We start from the raw sequence: 19,246 nt of genomic DNA, 5'->3' as shown, positions 1-19,246 counted from the left end.
CGTAGGCGGTGTGCAAGAAGATCGAGGCTCCGTAAGCCACACCTGTCTGCCTCACAGAAACGCTGTCGACTGAGCATGCCTGGCGGGAAGTCCAGCCGCAGAGCCGAGCGAGCGAGCGAGAAGTCCCGCTTCGTGCTCCTGGCTTGCAGCCGCGGCACAGCATGCCGCCCAAGCGCTCGCACCGTCCACCTCTGGCGGGCCCACCAGCCTGCTGAGAAGCAGCATGAGACGAAGCGCATGGCGGAGAGCGAGCGGCCGTCGATGAGGCCGAACACATGCTCTGGCCTCGCCGAGCGGTGCTCGCCGCAGCGTGTGCGGTCGCTGCGGCCGCGCGGGCCCAGCCTTCATGCGTGCGGTGCGCGGCAGAGGCGAGACGCGCGGCTTTGGGCGCTCTCACGCTCGCTGAGCCGCGGCTTGCTTAACCCCGCGCGAGGCCCGGACCTCGCAGCAGCTGCTTCCCGATGCTGCTTCGCCTCCACCACGCCTCAAGAGCCTCGCTCCTGGCACTCCACGCGGTCATCAGGTACACACGCTGGACGTCAGACGTCGAGCTCAGCTCAGCAGCAGCCGCCCGCTCTGAACATTCAAAAGGCGCACGAGTCCAAGGCAGAGCCACTGTTGCGTCTCATCCTTATCATCGCTAGGCCAGACCTCGCAGCCATGTCTGCCCTCTCTCTCCTTGCACGACTGGGCCTCACCGCCTCGGCGACCAAGGCGCGGCAGCCTTCGCAGTTCTTCATGCTGGCGCTCAGCGCACTCATGCTCGTCTTCGCCGCGCAACCTCTGCTGCTCTACCTCGCACCTGTTGTCGACCTCTCCGAGGCGATGAAGGACTCTCCGACGCTCACGACATATCGCCAGCCTGTGAGAGCCGAATGAACCAAGTACATGGCTGATCGTAATGCTCACGCTCGTTCGCAGGAGGACGGCAAGCCGTTCTTCGCTGAGCGCATGAGCCGCGCGCCCGGTCTCTACGGCGGGTCAGTTCCTCCCCATCTCTCGCTTTCGACGCTTGCTCATCGTCAACCTCTCTACTTCTTCAGCTTGCACGCCATCCCGGCGATCATCTGGTCCATCGGCATCCCGATGCAGCATTCCGCTCGTCTGCGCTCCTCGTACCGCACGCTGCACCGCTGGGTCGGGCGCGCCACACTGCTCTCGGCTGTGATCCTCAACATCACCGGCCTGCTCTTCATTCCTCTCAACCTCTCCTACTCTATCAAGACGTTTGAGCTGCATGAATGGAGCGGTCTCAAATGGCCCAGCTTCAATGCTGCGGTAGTGCTGGTGGGCGTCGCGTGGTGCGTGGTCCGTGACGAGTGCAGCAGGCAGCGAACGAGGCTGAACGGCTTCCCCTCCCTTTCTTCTCCCTACCAAGGCCCGCAACGACGCTCATGGCGTGGAAGACTGCGCGGGCGAAGCAGTGGGACCAGCATCGGCGCTGGGCGACGGTGCACACTGCGTTCGGCTACGTCATTACTCTCCAGGTGCGTTGCTGCATCTCTATTCTTCCTCAAGTCTCACAGACCTGACCTCTGCGTCCGCACAGCGCATCGGCCTCCTGCTGGTCGGCTTCGTCGGCACCATAGCCTCTCTCTCGCCCGCTCTATCGCAGGCACTGCACATTCCACACCACAGCGTCGGCGCCGAGGCGTTCGAGAAGGAGCGTGCGGCCTTCGCGCTCGGCACGTGGCTCATGATCCCCTGGACGGGCGTGTGGCTCTTCCACCTCTTCCCGGCCTCGCACACGCACAAGACAGCATGAGAGGGCGGAATTATTGCATTGAGATGAGAGACGCCGCCCTTCTTCATCCCTCGCCCCTGTTCGTAGCCCGTCACTCGTCTACCCGTTGTAAAATTAGCGCATCTGGTCTTAGCTCGTCATACCACGTCTCTTCAAAGTCTAGCCGCGTCGATCTCCTTGCGCAGGTTTGCCGGTCGCTTCTGTGGAAGCTGCGGCTGCTGTTGCTGCAGCACTTCGCTGCTCCACGTCTGCACGGCGCGCACAAGGCCATCGACGTCTTCCTCGCGGTTCTCGGCATGCACGCAGATGCGCACGCGCTCCTGCCCGCGCGGCACCGTCGGGTAGCAGATGCTGCGGACGAGGAAGCCCTTGCTGCGCAGCCGCTCTGCCAGTTCGCGCGCGTAGGGCGTGAGGAGAGGCACGATGGGACTTGGTGCCAATCCGCTGAGCTGCGGAGCTTGCAGCTCGGCTGGAAGCCATGCGGGCGCGGGCGTGGAGGAGGAGTGGAGGATGGAAGAGAGACCGCCGATCAAGCGGCGCGTGTTGGTGTGGAGCTGGGCCTTGCGACGTGGCTGTTGCGCATCGCAGAGCGCGTCGAGCGAACAGTGCACGGAGAGGATGGTGTGGTGCGACATGGACGTCGAGAAGACCTGAAGAGGCACCGACAATGAGCTTGCCGTCATCTTGCGAAGAACAGAGAGGACACAGTACGCACCAGCGGCCGAGCATAGTTGATGAGGAAGTGGCGCAAGAGCGGAGAGCAGAGCACAGCAGCTGCGGACAGTGTAATGTGAGCAACAGCAACATGGTAAGCGAGCTCTCGCAGCACTCACCTCCAGAGCTGCCAAAGGCCTGAGGCATCGAAGGAACGTAAGCTTGTGCCTGTGTCAGCCTCGCGAGCAGCCAGACTCACCTTGCCAAACGTCGCGAGCCGCACCGCGATCTTCTCCTCGACGCCCATGGCGACGCAGAGTCCCTCACCGGCATCGCCATAGACGCCGACACTGTGCGCCTCATCGACAATGACATGTCTGCAGTCCTCGTTCGGCACGAGGCGCTCGAGGATCTCCAGCAGTTCCGGGAGCGGACAGATGTCGCCATCCATCGAGTAGACGCCCTCGACGATGACAAAGACGTTTGCGCGACCTGACTTGAGACGCTGTGCTAGCTCTGACGCTGCGGCGCGCTTGGCGGGCGGCATATGATCCAGCGACGGCTCGAGGAGCGAAAGCAGTTGCGCCTCGAGATCGGCCGGGTCGGAGTGCCGGAAGGAGCGACAGATCTGGGCGCGGGAGGAACGCATGCCCTCGTGGGCGGAGGCGTGCACGAGCGTGTCGTAGAGAACGACATCACCTGGCTGTGGCAGACAGGAAAGGAGAGAGACGTTGGCGTCGAAGCCTGAGTTGAAGAGGAGTGCGCTGGGCGAGCGGAAGTGCGATGCGAGACGATGCTCAAGCTGCAGAGGGAGATGTCAGTGTGCTGCAGAGCGGCGAGAGGCTCAAGTACAGCGCACGGCTTCTCGGACTCCTCCTGCGCCTCACTGATCGCTCACCTGCTCATGCGCGTCCGAGTTGCCATCCAGCAGTCGACTGCCCGTGCTGCCCAGCATCGGCTCTCCGCTTTGCACGGCGTGCGTGACGCGCCGGACGAAGTTGTCCCTCACCGTCGACGACGAGGAGAGGGAGAGGTAGTCATTGGAGGAGAAGTCGACGAGCTGTGCGGCTGTAGCAGCGCTAGAGGTAGACGGAGCGGGCGAGGCAGGGTAGAGCGAGAGAGCGCGCAGCGTGCCCTTATGCTGGCGCTGCGCCAGGGCGGCCTTGAGCTGCGAGGCGAGCATGATGAAGAGGCGGTAGTGGGATGCAGCAGAACGACCCGAGACAGCGGACGGGGTGCCTCTTTATGCACGAGCGGGAGTGCTGCGGCGAGTTGGCTGACCCGAGTCACGGGCTCGAATGCCTCGCTGGCGCTGGAAGGATGGAAGCTTTGCGAGCACTTGCGCTGAACTCTCGCCCTGGCGCTGGTGCAAGTGGTACTCTATAGACGGTATGAGAGAGCGAGGAGCGAGACCGCAGATCCGAGAAGAGAGATGTCGCTGAGGAGGTGGATGCGGGAAGGCAGCCTCTCGCGCTCCCCGGCCGGCCCCAAAGCTTCGCAAGCGGCGCCCCGATAGGGCGTGCCCCGCGCGTCAGGCACCGCCCCAGACGCTCGCGGCGTGCAGCAGCGTGTCCCGTCTCCCGCTCTTGCCTCGCAGACGCGTCGCCGAAGTGGACCTCAGGCACTTTCTCCTCCGCTCCTCATCCATCTTGGTGCGCTTCTTGCGCTTCACCTCCTCTCGCCCTCTTTCAACAGCCATGGCTTCCTCCTCCGACGTGCGCGACATCTTCTCGCTGCCCGCGCCCGGCAGTGGCGCCTCCTCCTCTCGTCGCGCCGCACCTGCGCGGCGTGGCCCACCCACAGCGCCCGGCGCCAGCGGCAGCGGCAAGGCAGCTGCGGGCGCCAAGAAGCCCGATGGCCTCACGCGCGAGCTGTATGCGCTGCTCGGCGACAGTGTGCCGAGTCTGGCCATCGCACGCGCCGAGTTCGAAGATGCGCAGGCGGCAAAGGCGCGCCTGAAGCCCAAGTTCAAGAAGCGGCCCATGAAGGCCAAGCAGTGGTGCGTGGCTTTGTGGCAAGCTGAACAGGTGATGTGACGCTCATGTGTCTCGTCACAGGGTGAATGCGCCGTTCCGGAATCCGGCTCGGGAGGACGACCTCGTGCTCTCGCACTGGGTGCCCAAGGCGGAAGTGCCGGCTGCGCAGGCAGCACCGGCAGCAGAGGGCGAGCAGGCGGCCGAGGATGAGGCACAAGCTGGCAGCAGCAGCAAGCCGGAGACGCAAGAAGAGGTGCCTAGAGGTGAGTGTCGCGCCCGAAGAGTGGACGAGCAGCAGGCGCGTGTTGCAGCATCCTTCGGTCTGCTCCGCACCTCGGCGGTCGAGCCCTGCGCTGAGACGTCCATCTCTCCGCCTCTCTCGCACACAGAGTACAAGTTTGCGCACTTCAACACCAACTCGGGCGTGTACAGCTACTCGACGGAAGAGTACCACCAGCACCTGCGCGACGAGGACTGGACGAAGGAGGAGACGGACTATCTCATCGACCTCTGCCAGGCCTACGACCTGCGCTTTGTGGTGATCCACGATCGCTGGGAGTGGCGCGGCAAGGAGCGGAGCATCGAGGTGAGCGATCAGAAAAGCGGCAGTTGCTGCACGCAGCGCTGGGAATGCTGATCGTCTTGGCACTTCTCAGGACCTCAAGGCGCGCTACTACGCCCTCTGCCGACGCCTGATCCGCTCCCGCATCACCACGGCCGACATGGACACGCGGCAGGCGCTGCTGGCTACCTACACCTTCGACCGCGCACGCGAAGCCGAGCGCAAGCGTGCAGTCGAGCGGCTCTTCGGCCGCACGCCGGCGCAGCTGGCCGAGGAGGAGGCGCTCTACGTAGAGATCCGCCGCCTCGAGCAGAACGAGACGCGCTTTGCGGCGGAGCGCGAGGATCTGCTCAAGCTGCTTGGCGGATGGGAACGCACGCCGAATGGAGATCGCAACAGCACGGCCAGCGTCGGCGCTGGCCTTGGCTTCGCGATCCCGGGCAGCGTGCCGGCGCCCGAGGAGCCGAGCGATGGCAAGGTGAGCATCGACCTGTCTCTGATCGTCGACGACTGCAGCTCACCACCCTTCTTCCTACAGCGCAAGAAGCGCAAGGCCAACGACGGCGACGACGAGGCGGGCCCTTCCAAGACGCAGCTGACGTACAAGCAGAAGACGGAGCTGAAGCAGCAAGCGTTCGGTGAGTCGCTCGGCGCCCTTTCTCGTTCTCACGGCTTCTCACACCTCCGCTCGCGACAGACGACCTGCACTGCATCACGCGCTTCGACCCCGTGCCAGCGACGCCGTACAAGGCGCCTTACCCGCATCTCATCGGCGTCTCTGCGTCTCAACCAGCGGTGAACCCAACAGCGTCGAACCAGTCGACCTCGCACGGCGCCTACCTGCGCTCCTCGCGCGTGCTGGCTCCGCGCGCCACGCTGGCGTTGCGCGTGGCACAGACGCTTGCGGAGCTCAAGCCTGCCGTCGGACCGCGACCTGTCTTCCCTACAGCGCGCAACCTGGAGCGCTGGGAGGGCCTGATTGGCGCCGTGACGAGTGGGCTGGAGATGAAGCGTCAGCTCGACCGCATCGACATGGAGCTCAAGACTGTCAAGGCGCGGCTTGCGGCGCAGGCAAACAAGGACGGCTCGGTCGCGCCGCAGCAGACGCCAGCGGCGGCTGCTACGCCGCGAGGCGCCTCGAGAACGCCGGCGCCGAGCGCTACGCCTGCCAGAGCGGCTTCGTCGGGCGCCTTTGCGTCGCCAGCGCGAGAGGACAGCACGTCGTAGGTCGTGTCCGCCAGCCATCCGCAATGCACATTGCTCTCCTTCCACTCGAGTGACGCAGCGACCCACCGAGCGGAGAAGCACGCAGAGCAATCATCCATTCTCGGAGAGAGCTGCGTGCGATGCACGACTGACAGACGGCCCGCGCAGAGTGGGGCGGCAGGGCGGCGGGTGTGGGTACACGAGAGAGCAAGAGAGTGTGTGTGGAGGAGTGCAAAGAGCGACAAGAGAGGAGAGGCCGATGACGGGAGATGAAGCAAGCAGGGAAAGGGGCGCGTTGGAACAGGCGAGCCGAGCGAGAAAAAGCGTGTAGCCAGTGAGGGTCGGTCTAGTGAGCGATCCGCGAAAGAAGGAAGAGGCCGGCCGTCTACCAAATTTGCCAGAAGGGCTTCTTGGTTGTCTTGGTCGTCGACGAGGCCTTGCTCTGCGTCTGGCCGTCCGAGCTGGTCGAGTTGTTGCTGCTGCTCGCCGCCGGCTCGGTCGAGTTGCCCGACGAGGTGGGGTTCTTGCTGGGCGTGGCGCGGCCGGAGTTGATGAGGTCCAGGATGGAGTTGCGGTTGAGGCTCGTGACGCTGCCGCCCTGCGTCGCCACGCGCTTCTCGCCGAAGCTGAGCACGGGGCCGAGCGGCGCGTTGTAGATGGCCAGCAGCTGGTTGAGCAGCGTCTGGCCAAACACGCTGTACGCCTGCAGGCTGATGAGCGTGCTGGCCGTGTTCTCGCGCTTGCAGCCGTTCAGGCCGGCGTCGACGCCGTTGAAGCGGTCGTCGAGCCACGCCAGCGCCGCAGGCGTGCCCGTGATCGACAGCGACTGGTGCTCGCCGACGTACTCCTTGACGTAGAGCACCTTTGCGCCCTTGTCGCAGAAGCCGTTGACATAGTTGTCCACGTCGCCCGTCACGACGATCTCGTCGATGTTGGCCTGGAAGATGCGCACCGGCCACGAGGGCACAGTGCTCGGGGCATTGCTGCCGCCGAGGATACCGGCGTCGAGGACGCTCTTGATGGGCGCCGCGTTGAGCACGACGTCTTGCGGCGACTTGAACATGCTGAACACATCCTGGAACTGCAGCGCATTGACGGCCTCGACGAGACAGTAGCCCGGCGGGCCGCGGAACGCCGCCAGCTGACTCTTGCCGGCGTCCGTGGCCTGCTCGAGCAGGTAGGCGTTGGTGTCGGGGTAGATGTTGCCGACGCCCGCGAGGCCGGCGAAGGCGACACCGGCGGCCTGGCCCTTGTTGAGCAGCAGGAACGTATTCTTGGGGTTGATCGGCGGGCCGCCGTACGTGGCGCCGACGATGCGCGAGCTGAGCTCGGGCGCGTACACAGGCTGCTCCTGCACGGCCCAGCCGGTGGCGAGGGCGCCGCCCGAGTAGCCGAAGAAGGCGATGCGCACGCTCGATGGGTTCTTGATGACGGTGCCGAACTTGAGCACGCTGCGCGTGCCGTCGAGCACCGCCTGCGCCGCCAGCTTGCCGACGGAGAAGCCGGCGTCGGGACCCTCGTGATCCGTCCAGGCGACGATGATGCCCTGGCTCAGCTCGCGGTTGATGAGGATCTGCTCGATGGCAAAGTCGCTGTGGAGAGGCGTGTGCGTCAGATGAGGCAAGACCCTGTGCATGACGTGTGAAGGGCAGGGGCGCCGCCATGCGCGCCCACTCACTAGTCGCCGCGGCCCGAGCCCTTGAGCAGCTTGTAGCTGATGGCGCAGTCGCGCGACGCCGAGTTCTCGGCGCTCTGGAAGACGAGCAGGCGCTGCGGGCTGCTCTTGGCGTTGTACGGCACCATGACCGTCGTCACCGTGCTGCTCGGCTGGCCGTTGATGTCGCGCGAGCAGGCGAGGATCTGGTAGGCGGCCTGCACGTTCTGGTTGAAGTCCTGGATCTGCCCGAAGTTGGTCTGCGACCAGAAGGCCACCTCGACCTTGCGGCTGTTGAGCACGTCGCCGGGCGCGCAGCTGGCGAGCTGCGCGGCCGAGGGCTTGTAGAAGGGATCGGCGGACGGCGTGGTAGGCGCGCGCTTGTCGAGCATGACGCGCGGCAGCGAGCCCTCGACGACGGCGGGCACGGCAGCGACGGAGAGGGCGAGCGAGAGCAGCAGGCCTGCCTGCGCAAAGACGCGGCCGAGCATGATGGCGGCGTGTGGGATGGGAGGGGTGGGAAGAGAGTGGTGGGCAGCACACGGGCTGTGCGAGCGGTGACGGGTCCCGGGGGCGGTGCGAGGGAAAGGAGAGTAGGCGGCGGCTGCCGAGTCGGAGAGGAGAGATGCTGGGGGAGCGAATGGAGGAGGGATGGCGGCAGTGCGCTGCCTTTATGGAAGGGCGCCCATGGAGAGTGAGTGGCCCGAGAGACGCGCAACCGGCGCTCATGCCGCGTGCTTGCTGCTCCTCTGGGCCCCGATGACCATGCGGGGCGCCGAGGCCGTGGGGTGCGGGCAGGCGGCCGGCGGCTGCAATCAGCCCGCTCTACCTCCGCCCGCCGTCGGTGAAAGCGCACGGCGCAGCTGCTGGGGCCGGCCAGCAGCGTCGGCGAGACGGCTGCTCGCCTGCCCATGGCGTCTCGCCGTGCTCGTGGCCGGCGCCCTCGTTCCGCATCATCCGATCACCATGCTGCACATACGCCGAGTGCGATGCAGCGGCAGGCCTGCCGAGCACGGGAGCAGGCCGTAGTGTGCGCGGCTGTTCCAGACGGCCCGCGGGCCATGTGCGGGGCGGACGAGGAGGAGGAGGAGCGTCTAGAACGCCGCCAGCAGCAGAGAGTGGCCGCGCAGCACCCAGCACCAGGCGCTCGAGCGTGCAACCGCTGCTGCAGTGCAGGGCACTCGGAGCGTCAGCGGTGCAGCGAGAGGAGAGAGCCGTGATCTGTGACCTGGAGTGCGCAGACGGAGGAGCGACGGCGGGCAGGACAGCAGCCGGCAGTGCACGAGCCACGCCGCTGGGAGCGTGCCGAGGGGCCGGTGCGCCTTGCTGCTCATGTGCCGCGGCCCTTGAGGCGTGCTGACGGCATGGCGGCAGCGCGCTGCGAGCTGAGGCGCAGCTCAGGGTTGCGCACGACCACTTTGTTCCTGCGCGCCGGGGCCGGTGAGCAGAAGAAGCACGGGAAGGTGAGAGAGCGGAGGATCGGCGCCGTGCAGCAGCGCACCAGACCGCGCGAGCACACAGCACCAGCATGAAGAGCGCGCCGCCATCAGCATCCGCCGCGTGCGCCTTCTGCCGAGACGCGCCTAGCGCCGTGCTCCATCAACGCCGTGCGCAGCGCAGAGGTGGGCGGCATCCCTCCGCTGCACGCATCGACCGCAGAGGCTGAATGCTGCGCACACTTCTCGGGTCACTGCATGCTGATGAGAGATGCCTCGGCTGCTGCCTGGTGCTGAGGCTGCGCTGCGACGTCTGCGTGCTTGCGGCAGCGGCGCGCCACGCGGCTTTTACTCCTGAGGAGAGGCATAGGGTTTGTCCTCTCACGTAAAGTGCTCATCACAGCGAGATCGCCTGGACTTCAGCGAGGCACACCTTCGTCATGCCGGCGTCGTTGCCCTACGCTCCCCACCGCTGGATGCTGCGGCGGCGGTTGCGAGCCAGATGTCTGGCCGGCGGGGGCGAGCGGGAGCAGAGCGGTGCGGATGTCCCGCTAGCGCTGCTTCTTCTGCCGGTGCATGGCGGCTCGGCGGAGCGGAGCAGGGACGCATCTGCTTCCTTCGATGCCGGCTCGTGCCGGCGCTGCCCCTGGTGTGACGCAGCAGGAGCACTCTGTGCTGCGCCGAAGGAGGAGAAGCTTTCCTGGAGCCGGCTGTCCACGCAAGATCTGCTGCGCTGGGGGCGCACGGCAGCGGCAGAGCGGCATGCAAGCTCAGAGCACGGTACAGCGCCAGCCGCAGCAGCACAGCGCGAAAGCAGCGAGATGCTCGTGGTCTGCCTTCTTCTGCGCCGGCTGGCGGCTGGTGCTGGGATGGCGGCGTGCAAGAGCAGCACGAGCAGCACCGGCCCCCGACACGCCGCGCGGCGCCGGAGCCTTTTTGCTTCCGCGCCGCCAGAACAGCGCGATGCGCCGTGACGGCAACTTCCGCTGCTCCCGAGCCTCTCGCCCTGCCGGATACCGGGCCTGCGTGCATTCGTACGTGGGCGGTTCTCGAGCGAGCGGGCCCGACGAGCAGCGTCTGCTGCCCTGGAGGTCCAGCCTGAGGCAGCAGAACATTCACGAAGGCCGCTTTGGCAGGGCGCCGGGGGGCCGAGAGGTCGTGACCGTGTGCAGGCAGCGCCCCGATGCATGCCCGATGCACCTGCAGCAGCTTGCAGCTCTTGGTGCGGAGCGGTGGGAGCGACTTGCTCGCTTCGACGAGGCAGGTCTGCTCCAGCTCAACGCCGTCCTCATCATCCAAGACACACTCCGCGGCCTGTGTGACGGCAAAGCGCTCGATGTGACGGGCCGCAGATCATCAAGCCGCGGCTGCGCAGACAGGGATGTGCCGCCTCGGCGAGCGTCACAGGGGCGCCGCCGTGCCTCGGCCTAGCCGCCCCGTGGGCCGTCTTTGCCTTGGGGTGTTGGACTCGCTGCGAGCGCTCTATGACCTCAGCGCGGCTATCGATAGGCCTGCTGAGAGATTCGTAGCGATGTGCTGGCGTGGCTGCATGCTGCACCTGATTGGAAGCTGGAGCAGGCAGGCGGCGAGCGAAGGAAGAAGCGCCGCACAGGCCCCTAGGCGCGCGAGGCCCGCGCACTGCGGCAGCCGCGGACAAGAGGCTGAGTCGAGCCCTCATCTCGGCCTTCTTCACCACCACCACCGCAGCCGAGCACCCCACACAGCTCATCTCTCGCCTCACTTTTGAGCTGCACCGCGCCTACAATGGCGCAGACCCGCTCGCAGGCTGCTGCGGCAGCCGCAGCCGCCGCCGCAGTTGACACGTCCCAGGAAGGCCTCGAGCTCGCGCGCGCGCTGCAGGCCGGCCTGTCGCTCGAGGAGCAGGAGCACTCGGCGCTGCAGGAGCGCCAGTCGCTCGCTCTGCTTGGTACGGACACCAGCCGCTGCTTGAGCGTCGACAGCTGCTGACACGCTTTCCCACTAGATGTGGCGCCGCGCCCAGATGCCGGTGGTACCAAGGTGCGCAGTCGAGGCGCGGTGGCGTAGGCGCAATACACTGACTCTGCCTCTACTGCAGGGCCGCCCGATCGCCCTGCGCGTCAACATGTACGCCGTCAGCATGGGCGGCCAGCCCACTGGCGGCAAGGCGGCGGCAGCGCCCGCAGCCCGTGGCGGCACCGCTGCGGCTCGTGGCGGCGCTCGCGGCGGCGGTGGACGCGGAGGACGCGGCGGAGCGGGCGGACGCGGCGGCAAGGGCGGCGCCAGCGGCTCCAAGGCCGCTCAGTCGGGCGCTGCGCCGGCAGTGCGCGATGTGTGGCACTACGACATCGTGCTTGACCCCATCGATGACCGCGAGGCGCCCGCGGCCGGTGCTCCGCCGCAGCCGTGAGTCGTGGTCCAGAGTATGCATTCTGCCAGGACTGACTCTTCGACAGCAAGGCCAAGTCCAGCGGCGGACCCAAGGCTCTTCCCGTGCTGCTCTGCCACCAAGTCTTCGCTGCCGGTCTCGAGCAAGCCGTGACCGAGGGCGTGCTGACTGTCGAGGTTGCGGCGGCCATGGCCTTCGACGGCCGCCGCAACGGCTACAGCCCCACCAAGCTGCCGTTCATCAAGCAGAAGTTCGAGTGTGCGCTGCCCGAGAAGGTCTACGAGCTCGGTCCGGGAGAGAAGGCGCCGCCTAAGCCCGCTGGCGATGCGCCGCCGGCGCGTAGCCGCAAGTTCTCGGTGAGCGCCTCGGATCTTTGCTTGCTGCATCGCGCGTGCTGACTCGTCACATGCAGGTCACGATCACCGAGGCGGCCAAGATCGACCTCGAGGTGCTGACCGACTTCTGCGTCGCCGACCGCCGCACCATCATGGCTGCCAGCGCCGCGACGACCGACAAGGTGACGACGGCGCTGCAAGCCCTCGAAATTCTCTTCCGCCACGAGCCCACGCGCATCTTCAAGGTGCACGGCGCGCAAGGCCGCCGCTTCTTCGACCCCAAGTGCGTCATGTGCGACACTCTCTTGCTGATCACTGCTGATCCACTGCTGCTTCACAGGCTCGCTGTGCCCATGGCCGGCGGCGGCGAGGTGTGGAAGGGCTTCTTCCAGTCGGTGCGCGCCACGATGGGCGGCCTCGTTGTCAACATCGACGTGGCCTTCTCAGCATTGTGTGTTGTTCGTCTGAGCCAGCTCATGCCTGTCACTGACCTTCCTTGCTCAGCCTCGGCGGCGGCGACTTCCTCACGGTGTGCGCCAAGGTGCTGGGCGTGCCCGGCGGTGCTCCCGGCGGTGCGCGCGGCGGCTTCCGTGGCGGTCGTGGAGGCGACCGCGGAGGCTTCCGTGGCGGCCGTGGCGGCCAGCCTGCGTTCCAGGGCGGCGCTCACGGCGGCGGCGACCGTCTGCTTCACATCACGCAGCCGCAGGCTCAGGAGCTGCGCAAGCGCCTCGCCAAGGTGCAGATCCGCGTCACGCACCGCCCGGCCACGAAGCTCGAGATCTTCAAGGGCTTCACGCCCCGCAGCGCCGCCGAGACGACGTTCAAGCAGCGCGATGGCAGCACGATGAGCGTGCTGGAGTCTACCGCACGAAGGTACGTCGCCAGCCTGTTGCACCCTCCCGCCCGTGTCTTCTCTTCTCACACCTTCCTCTCCCCCACTCCACGCACAGTACAACTACACAATCTTGTACCCGAACCTGCCCTGCGTGCTCGTCGGCGGCCAGGGCTCATTCGTGCCGCCCGAGTGCTGCATCATCGTGCCCGGCACGCCGCTGCCGCCGCTCAAGCTCAGCCCCACACAGATCCAGGACATGGTGAGCAAAGCTGCTCGCGGCTCACCTGCTCTATGCTGATGCCGTGCACCAGATCCGCGAGAGTGCTCAGAAGCCTGCCGACCGCGCGGCTCGCATCGCCGACATCCGCCGCGACCTCGCATACGAGAAGGACAGCCGCGTGAGTACCGCTACCGCACTGAACCTTAGTGCTGCGCTCACCTCGTCTCTCGCAGTTCGCCTCGTGGGGCCTCGAGGTCTCGCCTGAGCCCGTGGCGCTGCAGGGCCGCGTCCTACCGGCGCCGACGGTCACGTACGGCGGCAACAAGACTGCCCGGTGGGTCAGCCGCGGCGCAACCTCATGCACTTGACGCTCACGCCGCTTTGCAGTCCGAACAACGGTTCGTGGAACCTCAACGGCCAGCGCTTCTCCGCAAGCTGCAAGCCGCTGATCTGCTGGAGCGTCGTCAACTTCACGCGCCAGGACTGCGGCCCATTCGTCAAGTTCCTCATCCAGACGCTGCGCGGCCTCGGCATGAACATCGTCAACGATGCGCCGCCGATGATCGCCGGCAACCCCGACCCGCAGAGTGTGCGCACGACCCTCGAGGGTGCCGGTAAGCAGGCCTTTGCCCAGGCAAAGGCGAAGCTCGGAGCCAAGGCGCCGCCGCCGCAGTTCTTCCTCTGCTTCATGGATCGCACCGACGCGTCGCTCTACGAGGCCATCAAGCGCGCTTGTGCGATGCAGGTGTGTCGCTGAGTAGCGCACGAGCTCGACACGGAGCTGACCGCTCTTTGTCCAGCTGGCAAGCCCCGTGCCGTCGCAGGTCGCCAACACGACAAAGTGCCTCAAGGAGCGCGGCGTAGAGCAGTACTGCAGTAACCTCGCTATGAAGGTGCGTGCTTGCGTCGCATGGGTCTGTGTGCCAAGCTGACCTTCTCGACGTCCGTTCAGATCAATATCAAGCTGCAGGGCACGAACCAGGTGCGCACCACGCCAATTGAGGACTTGCCCAGTCGCTGACGCTTCCGCACAGATCGTCACCGGCCCCAAGGACCTGCCCGGCCTCGACCCTAAGGCAATGATGGTCGGCATCGATGTCACGCACGCCGGCCCCGGCAGCGACATGCCCTCCATTGCCGCCTCGGTGGCGACGATGGACGGCCAGCGCTTCAAGTACAGCTCCGAGCTGCGCGCCCAGCGCAACACGCGCGGCGGCTCGCAGGAGATTGTCATCGAGCTCGAGCAGATGATGCTGGGCCACCTGCGTCGCTGGGTCGGCGTACCCCCGCCCGTGCTCCTCGTCTTCCGCGACGGCGTTTCCCAGGGCCAGTACGCCGCGGCTGTAGAGAAGGAAGTTCATGCCATTCGAAAGGCATGCCAATCATTCCGGGCAGGCTACGCGCCCAAGGTGACGTACATCGTCTGCTCGAAGCGCCACCACATCCGCTTCTTCGCCGAGAACCCGCAAGACAACGACCAGCGCTCGGCGTCGCTGCCGTCGGGCACCGTCGTCGACCAGGTTGCCACGCATCCGTTTGCGTTTGACTGGTACGGACAGTCGCACGGAGGGTGAGTCGCTATGCCCTCGTCACCGTAGTGTCAGCTGCTTATGCGTCTTTCTGCGCCAGCCTCGTCGGTACTCCGCGCAGCGTGCACTACGTGTGCCTCCTCGACGAGAATAAGTGCGCCACCCCTCTCGCCCTCACTCTTGCCCTTGATCTCGCTCTGACCTCCGCGCGCCATCGCCGTACCCATCAGATTCTCCTCGGACAACATCCAGACCGTCGTCCACTCGCTCTGCTTCTCCTACGCGCGCGCCACCCGTTCCGTCGCGCTCGTGCCCGCCGCCGCGTACGCCGACATTCTCGCCGAGAAGGCGCGCTGCCTGTGAGCCGGCCACGTCGTGCGTGCAAGCTGCATTTGCTGATCATCTGCCCCGCAGCGTCTATGGCGAGGGCGCCTCGGACGTCGCCACGTCCGTCTCGTCGGCCACGCGCGAGCGCACGCCCCTGCCCGAGATCGACACCACGGCCGTGATGCGCTCGCTGGAGCGTGATCCGACCTTTTGCCAGGCCCTATGGTTCTTGTAGGAGACCGCACGAAGTCTCTCTCGCTCTTAGAAGCCGGCAGCCGCTCTCGTCCCACCCATGTCCCAGACCCACGCTCTTTCCCGTCACGTCGTCACAAGCCAGCCACCACTCTCGACCGTCCCGCCGTGCGCGCGCTCGGTGCAGCAGACCAAGCCATCCTCGCCCTCGATGCTGCGCTGCTCATCCTTCGAGAGGAGCAGCCGCTCGAGCCGCCTGGCCCCCGTGCCCTACTCCACCCCGTCGTGCCCTGTATCATCATACCTTCACGTCCGCCCGTCAAACGATCCGTTTACGAGCCAAGGTAAGGAGCGTCGTCCAGCGCAGAGAGGAAGACCAAGCGTGCTGGGTTCGTAAGCAGCGTGGCCTCGAAGCGCGACACGCCCTCCTCTGCCGATATCCGCGGCCAGAACCGAGCCCGGCACGCTTAATCTTCCTTCGCACACTGCCGCCGCGATGCCGTGCGCTCTGACAGCGAAGCACGCTGCGCTGAGCTGTCGACACACTGGCAGACGCATGCAGAGCATAAGGAGGTGCATTTCAAGATGCATAGACACTGCGCAGCAGGGAGCGAGGCGCTTAGTTGATCTTGAGCAGCTCGACCTCGAAGATGAGGGTGCTGTTGGCGGGGATGACCGGCGGGCTGGACAGGTGTTCATGCATCAGCAAGAGCGGCAGAGAGCAGATGTAGCCCAGTGCAACAGGTAGACTCACAAGCCGCGGGCACCGTAGCCGTAGTCGGGCGTGATGGTGAGCACAGCCTTCTCGCCGAGCGAGAGCTGCGGGACTGTGGTTGAGACAGCAATCAGCCGACATCCTCAGCGACTGCCGCAGCAGCAAAGACGCACCACCCTCGTCCCAGCCCTTGATGACCTGGCCAACGCCGATCGAGGTGACGAACGGCGAGCTGCGATGCGAGAGCAGCGTGAGCGGCGAGCTAACGTCGAGCCGAGCGCACAGCTCCGGCCGCCCGGACCGGCAGCACCGCGTCACTACTCACCCGCGGTCGCGCGAGCTGTCGAACTTGGAGCCGTTGGACTGCAGCGTGCCGACGTAGTGCATCGTCACCTTGTCGCCTGGCAGGAGAGGAGCATGTCAGCCATGCGGCCACATGCTTGCGACGGCATGCCATGCCAGCTCACCCTTCTTGGGGTAGGTCTTGCCGTCGCCGGCCGAGAGAGACTTAACTTCGACCTGCGAGCCACACATGCGTCAGCGCCTGCCCCGCACATTCCCTTGACGTTGAGCCACTCACGCCTGCGCGCACGGCCGAGGCGTGCAGGTTGCGGGCAAGGGCGGGCGCGAGCGGAGCGAGACGGCGGGCGGCGAAGGGCGCAGACGAGGCAGAGGCAGAGGAGCGCATCAGCTGCGGAGCACACGCCATGCGAGCCAGCAGAGACGGACCCATGGTTGCTGAGTGTGTGTTGTGTGAGGTTGGTGCGGGTAGTGGTGGTGGTGAGAGGAGGAAGGCAGCGCGGCTGATGCCTCCACCGCAGATTCCACCACTCACGGCGCCTCGAGCGCCAGACGCAACGGACACTGCTCTACCGCCTGGCCAGCATGCTCCTCTCCTGTGCTGCACCTCGCAGCGCAGCTTGCCAGCGCGGCAGAGCGCCTCAAGAAGACGCCGCGGCCTTCGCTTCTCGCAAGCGGAGCGGCTGGCAGCGAGCAGCGAGCACGCAAGCTCTCTCGCCGCGCGGCGCCCCGTGCGCAGGTGGCGCCTCGGCCGAGATCACGTGCGCCGCCAGCCAGTCCCCGGCGCCGCCTACTTTCGCGCTCCCGCCGCCGCCGCCGCCGCCATCGCCGCCGCTCCCGCCGTGCGCAGGCCGCCTCGCGATGCCGTCCAGCTCACGTCGCACGCTCAGTGGGTCGCGAATACTCTTGATTGGAGAGAAGAACAGCGGTGTGGGATGTGTGCGACAGGAGCGTCGTGGTGTGTGTGGTGTGAGGGAGCAATCATGGTGGGCACGCTCCCCTGCCTCGGCGAGACATTTACTTGTAGACCTTGCCGAGCATGATCTCCTGCAGCTTGTCGTAGCCGGAGAGCACACCGGCACCGGCAATGCCGCGCAGGATGTTGGCGCCGGCACCCTTGAAGAGCGACTTGACACCCTCGGCCTTGACGATCTCCGAGCCGGCGTGCATCATCGACTGCAGGCGGGAGGGGGTCAGCATGCTGTGCAGCGCGTGCTGTGCTACATCGCGCGCCACTCACCTTGTAGTGCGGGCCAGTGCCGCCCGACGTCATCATCATGCGGCGACGGATCGTGTCGAGCGGGTACGAAGCAAGACCCGAGCCCGTCGTGACGGCCCAGCCGAGAGCGAACGAGGCGAGGAAGTTGCCCTGCAGCGAGCCGGTGAGGAGCACGGGCTTGAGCGAGTCGTACATGCCGAAGTAGAGACCGCGGTACACGACGATGCCGACGACCGAGGGAACGAAGCCACGGTAGAGACCGGCGATGCCGTCAGTGGCGAGCGTCTTGCGGTACACGTCGACGAGGCCGTTGAACTGGCGCTCGCCTCCGCCCTTGGCCGTCGACTTGGCGTCGTTGGCAAGGCGGGTACGGGCGTAGTCGAGCGAGTAGACGAAGAGGAGCGACGAGGCACCGGCGGCACCACCGGACGCGAGGTTGGCCGAGAGCTGCTTCCAGTACGGGTCCGACTTGGGCACCTTGAACAGGGACTTGAAGAAGTCCTTGAAGGCGAAGTTGAGCGCCTGGGTGGGGAAGTAGCGGATGACGTTGGCCGTGTTGCCGCGCCACAGCGACACGAGGCCCTCCTGCTGGTACGTGCGCGAGAAGCAGTCGCCGATGCCCTTGTAGGGCGAGGCAAGGCGGCCCTGCTTGATCATCTCGTCCTGGTTCTGGATGAGCAGCTTGACACGCTCGATGGGCGCAGCGGCCGTCTTCGAGACGGCGGCCGAGACACCACCCATGACTGGCGCAGGAGGTGTGAGCAATTGCAGCGCAGGGCATCTCTATCGCGCGCGACTCACGGAAGTCAGTGGCGAAGCCGCTCAGCGACTTCGTGCCCTGCTTGGCGGGATCAGCCTGCAGAGGAGAGCGCGCGCGGGTCAGCAGCTTGTCTCGGAGCGCGCAAAATTTGCAGCGGCTGTGTACGCACGACGGTGCCCCTGGAGAAGAAGGAAAAGGGCGTCAGCGGCATGTTCAGGAGCGGGCGAAGCAGGAGAAGCAGGCTGGCGGCTCTGCAGTGCAAGGGCCGTGCTTTCGCTGCCCAGCGGCAAGCGATGGCTGCAGAGCACGAATGCAGCATCGAAAGCACCGCTCGAGAGCCCACAAGCGTGTGCATCAAGCAACCCGAGCTCAACAGGCAAAAGACAGCGCACGGAGCGCACGTCTTCGCACCCGCGATAAGGCTGCGAGCTTCGCGAAGAAGCGCGCGGCGCAGGTGCGCGCGCGCGCGCTGCTGCTGCCATGCTTGCCCTCTGCACCACAGCACTGGGCACACCTCGAAGGGCAACTCACATTTTGGAGGATGAGTGGTGGGGGGAGAGGCGGGAAGGGTGACGGTGGTGGTTGGAGAAGAAGCAGGCGCAGCGGCGCGGCGCCTCATGAGCGGCCCGAGCCGAGGGCGCGCAGGGCGCTGAATTCCGGCTGCAGCGCCAGCAGAAGTTTGCCTGCCCGCCGCGGCGCCGTGCACCGGCCGCCTGCCTGCACCTGCCGCTCTGCGGCTGCTCGTGCTGCCGCGCGCCGCGCGGACGGCGCCGGGCTGGGCCAGGCACAGGAGCAGCGGGCGCAGCGCCGAGAACGTCTGCCAGCACACGCCGCGATGCTCGCTGCTGGCGTGCCGCTGCACCTGTCGCCGCCGGGCGCCGAGCCCTTCAGCCGGCAGCCTTCTCGCCACAGCGCAGCGGAGCACGCACGCCGCCCAAGGGTCGTCGACAGCAGGCAGCCGCCGAGCGCTTCCGCGCCTGCCCGGCTCGCTCCGGCCCGCGCCGTGCGCGCCAACGCCGCTCGCCCTCGCTGCTGCGGACAGCTCTCGACCGCCCGAGCCGGCTCGAGCGAGGCTTCTGCCTGCCAGCAGACCAAGATGGACCAGCGCCAGGCATGAGCTGTGGCGTTTGCTTTTCTCCTCGCGCTCCGGCGGCGGCGCGGGGTCGGGGCATGCTCACGAGACCTGCGCACCGAGATGCGCTGCGGCCGGCGAG

At 66.4% G+C, this 19,246-nt stretch overlaps 7 protein-coding genes across 7 annotated transcripts; 3 read left to right on the top strand and 4 right to left on the bottom strand.

Moving 5' to 3' along the window:
* Positions 1–472: 472 nt before the first annotated feature.
* Positions 473–1,910, top strand: FA09DRAFT_360743 (hypothetical protein). Its single transcript, XM_025745267.1, has 5 exons — positions 473–864; positions 922–980; positions 1,044–1,301; positions 1,379–1,487; positions 1,550–1,910. Exons 1-5 carry the CDS (start codon positions 661–663, stop codon positions 1,763–1,765), a joined length of 846 nt encoding a protein of 281 aa, XP_025598214.1. The 5' UTR covers positions 473–660; the 3' UTR covers positions 1,766–1,910.
* Positions 1,771–3,842, bottom strand: FA09DRAFT_330099 (PLP-dependent transferase). The gene is made up of 5 exons (XM_025742464.1): positions 3,297–3,842; positions 2,658–3,200; positions 2,578–2,596; positions 2,460–2,518; positions 1,771–2,394 (listed from the first exon to the last, which is right to left on the bottom strand). The coding sequence occupies exons 1-5, from the start codon at positions 3,579–3,581 to the stop codon at positions 1,897–1,899; spliced, it is 1,404 nt and encodes a 467-aa protein (XP_025598213.1). The 5' UTR covers positions 3,582–3,842; the 3' UTR covers positions 1,771–1,896.
* Positions 3,843–4,031: 189 nt separating this feature from the next.
* Positions 4,032–6,239, top strand: FA09DRAFT_330098 (hypothetical protein). The gene is made up of 6 exons (XM_025742463.1): positions 4,032–4,397; positions 4,456–4,637; positions 4,764–4,960; positions 5,031–5,414; positions 5,475–5,574; positions 5,634–6,239. Exons 1-6 carry the CDS (start codon positions 4,096–4,098, stop codon positions 6,161–6,163), a joined length of 1,695 nt encoding a protein of 564 aa, XP_025598212.1. The 5' UTR covers positions 4,032–4,095; the 3' UTR covers positions 6,164–6,239.
* A 288-nt stretch (positions 6,240–6,527) lies between these two features.
* Positions 6,528–8,188, bottom strand: FA09DRAFT_297823 (LIP-domain-containing protein; the record flags this gene model as incomplete). The annotated part of the gene is made up of 2 exons (XM_025740220.1): positions 6,528–7,734; positions 7,821–8,188. The coding sequence occupies 2 exons, from the start codon at positions 8,186–8,188 to the stop codon at positions 6,528–6,530; spliced, it is 1,575 nt and encodes a 524-aa protein (XP_025598211.1).
* Positions 8,189–11,671: 3,483 nt separating this feature from the next.
* FA09DRAFT_297718 (Piwi-domain-containing protein) lies at positions 11,672–15,081 on the top strand (the record flags this gene model as incomplete). Its single annotated transcript, XM_025740217.1, has 14 exons — positions 11,672–11,956; positions 12,013–12,218; positions 12,276–12,386; positions 12,440–12,812; positions 12,886–13,029; positions 13,082–13,168; positions 13,224–13,324; positions 13,378–13,735; positions 13,791–13,883; positions 13,943–13,972; positions 14,025–14,560; positions 14,620–14,673; positions 14,750–14,878; positions 14,934–15,081. Coding segments are annotated over 14 exons (2,655 nt in total), but the record flags the coding sequence as incomplete, so codon positions are not given.
* Positions 15,082–15,597: 516 nt separating this feature from the next.
* On the bottom strand, positions 15,598–16,525 carry FA09DRAFT_330095 (hypothetical protein). The gene is made up of 6 exons (XM_025742462.1): positions 16,334–16,525; positions 16,221–16,272; positions 16,079–16,154; positions 15,927–15,985; positions 15,793–15,865; positions 15,598–15,721 (listed from the first exon to the last, which is right to left on the bottom strand). Exons 1-6 carry the CDS (start codon positions 16,484–16,486, stop codon positions 15,658–15,660), a joined length of 477 nt encoding a protein of 158 aa, XP_025598209.1. The 5' UTR covers positions 16,487–16,525; the 3' UTR covers positions 15,598–15,657.
* A 421-nt stretch (positions 16,526–16,946) lies between these two features.
* On the bottom strand, positions 16,947–18,581 carry FA09DRAFT_330093 (mitochondrial carrier). The gene is made up of 5 exons (XM_025742461.1): positions 18,564–18,581; positions 18,202–18,211; positions 18,074–18,128; positions 17,294–18,015; positions 16,947–17,229 (listed from the first exon to the last, which is right to left on the bottom strand). Coding segments are annotated over exons 1-5 (948 nt in total). The 5' UTR covers positions 18,566–18,581; the 3' UTR covers positions 16,947–17,070.
* Between the last annotated feature and the right edge of the window lie 665 nt (positions 18,582–19,246).

The sequence above is a fragment of the Tilletiopsis washingtonensis genome (assembly GCF_003144115.1).
Source record: "Tilletiopsis washingtonensis strain MCA 4186 unplaced genomic scaffold FA09scaffold_11, whole genome shotgun sequence".
Taxonomy (NCBI): domain Eukaryota; kingdom Fungi; phylum Basidiomycota; class Exobasidiomycetes; order Entylomatales; genus Tilletiopsis; species Tilletiopsis washingtonensis.
This window is presented reverse-complemented; position numbering and strand designations above follow the sequence as displayed.